At 45.1% G+C, this 7981-nt stretch overlaps 1 protein-coding gene across 1 annotated transcript; it reads right to left on the bottom strand.

Moving 5' to 3' along the window:
- Positions 1 to 5474: 5474 nt before the first annotated feature.
- On the bottom strand, positions 5475 to 7571 carry LOC132649942 (PWWP domain-containing DNA repair factor 4-like). The gene has a single exon (XM_060374711.1). It carries the CDS (start codon positions 7569 to 7571, stop codon positions 5475 to 5477), a length of 2097 nt encoding a protein of 698 aa, XP_060230694.1.
- Positions 7572 to 7981: the final 410 nt, after the last annotated feature.

Below are 7981 nucleotides of genomic sequence, written 5' to 3'. Positions count from 1 at the left end.
CTACAGGGTTATTTTTTTTCTGCACTCTTGTGGATTATTTACATATAGTATTCTTTTTTTCTTTTTACCTTACATTGATCCCTTTATTTCAAATATGTGAAATGTGGAGGCAACACTTCCTGATTCATAGATAAAGAAGTAGAGAAACAAAGAAGCAAACATCAAGTTAAAGTAGCTAATTAGATGCATCTCCAGTAGAGTATAGGCCTTCCAATTTGTGAGTATCTGTTAGCATTTGTAAAGAATAAGAAGAGTTGGCATCTTTTGCCATGAGTGTAACATTTAATTCCAGCAGTGCCACTGAGCAAAGGTCCAAGCTGGCATATGGTTACTATATTTCTCTCCAAGAACAATTCACTGGCTGAGTGATGCCAGTGAAGTGAAGGCTAATAACTTCATATCAGATGTGGGACAATTGCCTTGACGTTTAGATCTAGTGTGAAGATTTCCTTTAACCTGGTCAAACTCACTTGAAAATTACATTGAGGTATAACATGCTTCCATATTGCCTCCTGGTATGCAGGGGCATCATTTAGGAGTGTGGTTTAGAGAAACTGAGGACAGACAGAAGAGAGACAGGGTCACAGTATCATGGGGGAGATGTTAAAACCATGTGATGATTGGTATAGGAACATCCCTAGCATGTTGAACTACTGTGAGAGAGATGAATGCTAAAAGGCTCAAATTGCTATAAGGAAGAGATATCCATATTTTTTGATTGGTCTACCCTTACGCAAGGGAAAGTTGGTACTTTTAAAAGACAATGGAGATGCATAATACTTGTATTTCTTTTGTATTAACTCAGACATTCCATTAGGCCATACTGTATTGACTTTGAATTTTCTAGGTCTCCAACATGAAGATGTAAGTATAAAAGCCTCTGTTCTGATGACGAAATGTACACAAGAAATAAACACGTAATCCATATGTACTCTAATTTCAGTTGTGTTAAATGCCCTGACAAGAACAGAATTGGATGATTTGATGAGTCATTGAAGAGCTGGGGGCGGGGGGGAGGATCATTACGTGGGATTAAGAAGCCTTCTTGATGAGTTTGTTGTTTCTGGCAGCCAAGTAGAATTCCAAGTAATAGTATCTAAAGCCAAGAATATTGGAGGTTTTTGAGGACCTTACTTGAAATTTAATTAAGACATGGAGACATATAGATAGTTTAAAGCTATTGTAAGGCAGTCTCTCAGCTAGCTACTAACTGAACCCAACTTCTCATGATTCTATCTCTCTATTTGGTTTTCATTGTTTACCTCCCTGCTCTGTTCCATCTCCTTTCTATGTTCCTTCTCCATCAAACTGTATCTGACATCTCCTGTGCTCCTGCCTGCCCAGAAGAACCACTCTTTTTCTTCCAGCCTCAGCTCCAGCTCTTAGCTCTTTATTATACAAAAAGCCACTTTCCAGTCTTAACCTATCAGGGACAAGACAATTCCTTATCCATCTCTTGTGGGTTGCCCTTAGGTAGGTGAAGAAGGACAATCATTTACAATACAAAACCTGTGATGAGTCATAGAAAGGACAATACCAAAATCCTCCCAGCACTTCTGATGGCACAGAAGGAAAAGCGGCAAATACTGGTCAATAAGAGAGAAGGTCATCACAATATAGGAGATTGACTGAGATGCTCTAGCACAGCAGTTCTCAAATTTGATTGTCCGTATGAATGACAAAAATGGTGGTGAAAATTCTGTTCACTGGTCTTCTCTAAAAGTTTTTCTTTATTCTTCTTTTTTTTTTTTCAAAAAGTCAAGATTTATTTTTCCACAGAGTTTCTGGAAAATATTGAGGCTCCAGGTTCCAAACAGCTGGGTCTGAAAGATGATTAGGTTCAGATCTGAACGTTAGGAGCATGAAAATGAGTGGTTTGACTTAGCAAAACAAGAGGAGGGATTGTTTCTGAGTCCAGGTGATGGCAGTTTAAGAAATGCAAGAATGATTCATTGGACTGTTAGATAAAGAGTATGAAGGATGAGACATGTGAACTAGTATTGAATTTAATGAGAGATGAGACAGTGGGTGGTGATTTGGGAAAGGACCAATGAAGTGGTGAGTAGAGATGGAACTTTTAATACAATGGGTTTAAAAAATATCTTCCAAGAAGCCTTTGTATTCAAGAGCAATAGAGTGAGAGATGAGTAGGAAAAGGGAGTCAAAAAGAGTCCTGCTCTCTGGAGGTAGAATCATCAGCTGAGATGAGTATGAAAGGTTTGAAGAGAGGAGACTATGATGGGATAAATGCACCAGAATAAGGGTGTGAGACTGATCATCCGTTTCAAAAAACAAGTGATTTGAAATAAGTGGTAACATATATAAAAGACACCTAGTCACATGGTTTTGTTGGAATCTCTCAGTACATGATATAAGGAGTGATCATAATGGTATCAGGACATAGGAAAGGGCTGAGAGGAAATTTGCTGGAATTAAGAAGGTACTGAGAGATCAAGCATATGAACAAAGGAGAGAAGAGTTGGTCAGAGAGGGTGGTGCTTTAAAAATAACTCCTAATAGACTCATGTGTTTGAATGGTTGGCCCATAGGAAGTGGTACTATTGGGAGGTGTGGCCTTGTTGGAGTAGGTGTGATCTTGATGGAGAAACTGTGTCACTGAGGGGGTGGGCATTGAGGTCTCAAACAATCAGGATGGGCCTCATGGGGACATTTTCATTCTGCTGCCTATGAATCAAGATGTAGACCTTTTATCTCCATTTCCAGCACCATGTCTACCTGCATGCTGACATGCTTCCTATTAAGACAAGCATGGATTAAACCTCTGAAACTGTAAACCAAAACAAATTAAATATGTCTCTTTATCAGAGTGCTGTGGTCAAGGTGTCTCTTCACAGCAGTAAAACCCAAACTGAGAGAGAGATCATGATCCTTAACATCAGTTATGGATAATAGGTAGTGGAAATGTGACCATGAGAGTGGGTGGCAGAGGTTGTAGTGCTGACAACAAACAAACACAAAAACAAAACAAAACAAAAAAAACAAAAAACCTTCAGGAGTTAAGCAAAAGAAAAGGTCGAAAATTCTGGTATACTCCCAATTGAATAAGGAATTATGAGGACTCCAGTGTCTCAAGAAACCAAGACAGAAATACTGGTAGGAAAGATGAGAAACAGGAGATAAGGAGATAACAGGAAAGTGAGCAGATTATAGCAGCTAGGAGAATTGTGTGTTCTCTTGTTCCATGTGAGTGCTCAAAGTAAACATTAGAAGTGGCACAAAATTAACTTGTAAGTTGAGAAGGAAGAAACAACTTTTAGCTTTGAAAGAGGATGCTGCAGGCAGGGGAAATAGTACTTTTAGGGCACAGAAATGGTAGAAGGTGAGGACAGAGGGTTTTGTTGTCAGAACATAATACAAAAGGGGTAGTGGCATTTAAAGTCCTAGTAGAGTCTGAATATGCAGGTGAACTGCACTGGCATGGTGCTTGGGTATATAGAAGAAAAAGAGCTTAGACATTGGCTTCTCCTGGAAAAGCCATTAACAGATTGGAGTTATTAATTCCTACCCTAGATGGAGTCAGAAGCAGGAATAAAGGAGGTGTCAATGATTTATATACTTTTAAAAAGCAAGGAGGATTGAATTATACAGTGTTGGAGGATTTCATAGAGAGATGGCTCATAGCAAAGAAAAAATGTGATGTCATTTAAAAGTCTTCTTCACTTAAGATATTTTTGGTGTGTGTACATTGTCATTTTTCTTTGCACCTGAACGTGAAGCCAGAAGACATTAGAAGTCTTCCTCATTTTCTGTCCACGTTAGGGTTTTTTGTTTTTGTTTTATTTTTTTTTTTTTACAAGATCTCTCACAGAACAAGAGGCTTGCCAATGCAGCTATACTGGCTGGTTGGCAAGCCTCAGTGTTCTTGTCTTTGTGCCCCCACTACTGAGAATACAAGCATCTGTGTCATTCTTGCTCTTTTGCACAGGGAAGAGCCCACTGGATGCACAAAGGAAAGGCACTAATTAGTATCAAGGACTAATGTTCACCATTCTCCAGTGCAACAGGAAGGGAACAGGTATCATGTATTCAGGGACATAGGCTGGAGGACAAATGGACATTTACAGGGATTTGGCAGAAAACTAGGAGACAGTGGACTCAGGTACTTATACAGTTGTACTTTGCGGTCTAAAGAGGGACTGATTCATGTGTACCTAGAATACACATCAAGGACTATGATCCAAGAGGGGGAAACAGGACAGTCTGGGAGGTATGGCAAGCCTGCTTCTCATCAATGCACCCAACTTGTCAGTGACTCCAAGGAATGAAAGGCCGCTCTCCCTTTTCTGGCCAACACCAGGAGTCTTTGATCTCAGAAATGTGAGAAAAGCAGAGATAGTAGTGTCTGCTGCTGCAGACAGTCAGCCCATGAGATTGGCAGACCTTTCTCATTAAGAGAAAGTAGTCTCTGTGGGACTGGAGAATGGCTGAGAATATAAAGTGTATCCTGCATGGGGTGAAAACATGAGTTCACCATCCAGTACTCATTTAAAAGAAAATATATGGACAGGCCTGTTTAATCTGTGCACTGGGGCGACAGAGACAGGAGGATAGAAAGAGCTGCCTGGATACCCCTTCTAGCACAATCAGTGAGCAACAGGTTTAATCAGAGATCCTGTCTCAAAAAGCAGAGAGAATAAGTGAAGAGACACCAGATTTTGACCTATGACATCTGCACACTTGTGCACACATACAGAAAGAGAGGGAGGAAGGCAGGGAGGGAAAGAGAGAGAAAGGGAAGAAGGAGGTTGCAGAAAGATGAGAGAGAGAAAGAGTAGAGAGGGAAGAATAGAGAGAGGGAGGGAGAGAGAGAGAAAGAGGGAGAGAGAAGGTGTAAGGTGCAATACACTATGTTCTTCAAAATCAGAATATCTCCAGGATCACATTCACTTCCTTTCTCTGACTTAAACCAACTGCCTCAGTACACATGTCTGTTCCTTTTCTTCATTGTGAGTGAGTGAAGAAGGGGGCAATGGAGAAATTAGTGGAAGCTAAGCCGGCCCCATCCGGGTCTAGCACCCTAGAGAAACAAGGACAGGATGTGTGGGGAAGTCAGAGACAGGGTGTCATCAGGAACCTGATGTGCTGGCTGGGTACGTGGGGAAACTGCAGAGAGGGCAAGGCTATGTCTAGCTAGCCAATGCTCCACGCAGCGCTGGAAAGGTTCTAGGGAGGTGCAACCACAGGACATGGGCACACCTAGGCACAGGCCAAAGAGGGCTGGCCTGGCCTGACGCTAACAGAATCTGTCTGTCTGTACAGCCCATCTAGACATCTGCACTGTCAAGCAGTAAAGAAAATGTTTATTTCAAGGTGGGGAAAGAAACACTCAGCGAGCTGTTGTCTCAGTGCCCAAAGTACACCCCACAGTCTCCCAGATGTTCCTCTTTGGAGTTGCTTCCGGTCTCCTCTCTTGGGAGTTGCAGGGGTGATGGCTCATAGCAGTGAGCACCCTTCTAAGGAATGGGTGCATGAGGGGCCCTGGCAGCCCAAGTACTGGCTGCTGATCTCTTCCGGGCTGCCTTTAAGAGGTTCTTTTCAAAGAGCTCTTTCTCACGGTAGTGCACTGGTGGGCCATGCAGGTACTTCTCTTCTGCTTCTTTGTAGCTGAGCTCATCCAGGGCAGCGATGGAGCAGATGATTGCTTCTGGAAGAAGAACCTCCATGGTAAACCGCACTTTATCTCCTCTAGTCAGGGAGAGCAGAGCCTCATCTGCTTCCTTGCATATTTCTTGCAAATGCCTGGCCACAAGATGCAACTGGTCGTCATCCTCCAGGTAGGTCTCAATACAGACGACTTCCCCCCTTGATTTCCAAAGATTGTCCACCCACCTGGACGGTTTTCTGCCCTGCACAATCTCCCGCAGGTGCTGGTCGGCCCCCTTTCTCTTCACTATGAAGTCCACAAGCTTCTGGTTGGCTCTGTCCCAAGCAGCCCTCATACGGTCAGGCAGAAGTTTCTTGAGGGGCCCTTTCCCACCCAGGGCAGTCTCCTCTTCCCAATCTTCCAGGTCTACATAGCTCACCTTAGGGAAATCAATGTGCAGGTCTCCTTGCTGGACGGCCCTCCTTAGCGGGTAACTGACTTGGGCGGTATAATAGTCCATAAAGGAGCCCAGGTAGGCGCCACGGGCCAGGCCCTCTCTGTAGTGGTCGATCACTGTGAGGCACCAGCTGATGCCCTGGCTGTACACTCTGCTGGCTCTTCTTATGAGTGATATTTTTTCTCCACAGTCCAGATGTTTCAACTTGTGGAGAGGGACACAGACACCCTTGTGCTCAAACTGCATGTTAGCTTCCATCAACAGCACCCTCGCCATCTTGTCATTTTGGCTGACACTCTTTACCACTGCTGGCCAGAAAGGAAGGTCCTGAAATTTGAACCAGACCAACATTCCTCGTTCAATGGTATTCTGTTGCTGGGCAGAAGCCACCTTGTCAGCTTGGCCTGCTTCTTGAATATTGGAACCCCGGTTCTTGAACCTGGTCTTAGTCACCTTTGAGTGAGCACAAGGTTCCTGTTCTGGCACCCTACAGTGTGGACTCAGCACATGGATCTTCCTTTTCCTGCTAGCAATGCGGAAAGATCTTCGCAGCCTCTGGACTGGAGGCATGCAAGCTGCCGATGCCCAGTTTGCACCTGGTTTCAGGGTGCCCGGGCCATGGTCCTCCTTGTTCTCAGGGATGGCAGTCTTCCTTTGGACTCCAGTAGCCTGGGTGTTTATCTCAGCAAAACGTGCTTGTTGCTTGAGGGCTTTGGGCGAGGACCAGATGCACCTCAGTGACCCAGAGGCAACCTGCTGCTCTTTCTTTGCCTGGACACTCTGCGTGGAGGCCAGGGCAGTCAAAGATGTGGGCTTGGATGTCTTCAGCTTTTTCATCCATGCATTACCACCAGAATTTCCTTCAGGCGTTGGGTGACGTAGTCGTACTCTGAGGCCTCTTAGGACATTCTGTTTCATCTCAAAGTGTGGAGGCCCAACAGCAGTGTGTGCCTGGGCTTTTCCACCTTTCACTGAGGGCACTTTCTGTGAGCCCACTGGCAACACAGGACCCTGGCGTTGTCCCTGCTTTCCAGGACTCCTCTGGGAGAGCTCTTGGCCTTTCTGGTTTTGCTTTTGGAAGCACAGGCGCACGCGCAGGCGAAAGCGAGGACGTGGTTTGGAGTTGGCCTGCTCTTTTGGAACCTTTTGAGGAGCTGTTCTTGTGCTGGTTCTTTGGCCACCTTTCCTTCCACCTTGCAAACAGCCTCCCTCCCCCAGGATATCGAGAGCCACCTTGAGGGCTCTTCTGTATGCTCTGGTCTGCTTTGGTGAGCCATTGCCCTGTGACTCCTTCCCTGCAATGGAGGCAAGGTTCACAATTTCAGACTTGGTTAGTGGCCTTGCTTTGGTGCTCCTCACTCTTGTCTTCTCCCCCATAGGCAAGATTTGCACCTCCAGGAAAGGTGCCCCTCTCTTCTTACTATGGGCTGATGTCCTGGGTCTGGACAATACCCTTGCAGGCCACAGCTGACCCTTCCAGCCACACAGCACATACTCTGCAGAGTTCATGATGACAGTACTGTGGGTCTGTGCTGATCACTACAGGATGAGCACCTTGGTTATGGTGGGCACAGTGACTGCCTGGCAGTTGTCTCTGGCCAGGCTCTCTTGCCTGTGCTACTGGCCTCCTTCCAGATTCTGGTGGAGGAGCTGGAGCTGACTTCCCTCAGGGTTATGTGGGCTTCCCCTGCATGGTGGGAGAAGGAAGCAGAGTTGCATTAGGAAGGAAATAAATAGGCTTTAGCCAGCATGGACACATCAACGTGGTCAGGTGAGGCAAGGGTAATCAAGGGAGCTCACAAAGCCTGTTCTACAGATGTGGGAGAAGATATGCAAAAGGTCCAGAGCAGATGGGAAACAGTTGTAATAATGTTGTTCCCCACCCCAAGTCTGGCGTGTTTAACTTCGTCCCAGAGAGG

This window comes from Meriones unguiculatus, chromosome X, assembly GCF_030254825.1.
Source record: "Meriones unguiculatus strain TT.TT164.6M chromosome X, Bangor_MerUng_6.1, whole genome shotgun sequence".
Classification (NCBI taxonomy): Eukaryota; Metazoa; Chordata; class Mammalia; order Rodentia; family Muridae; genus Meriones; species Meriones unguiculatus.
This window is presented reverse-complemented; position numbering and strand designations above follow the sequence as displayed.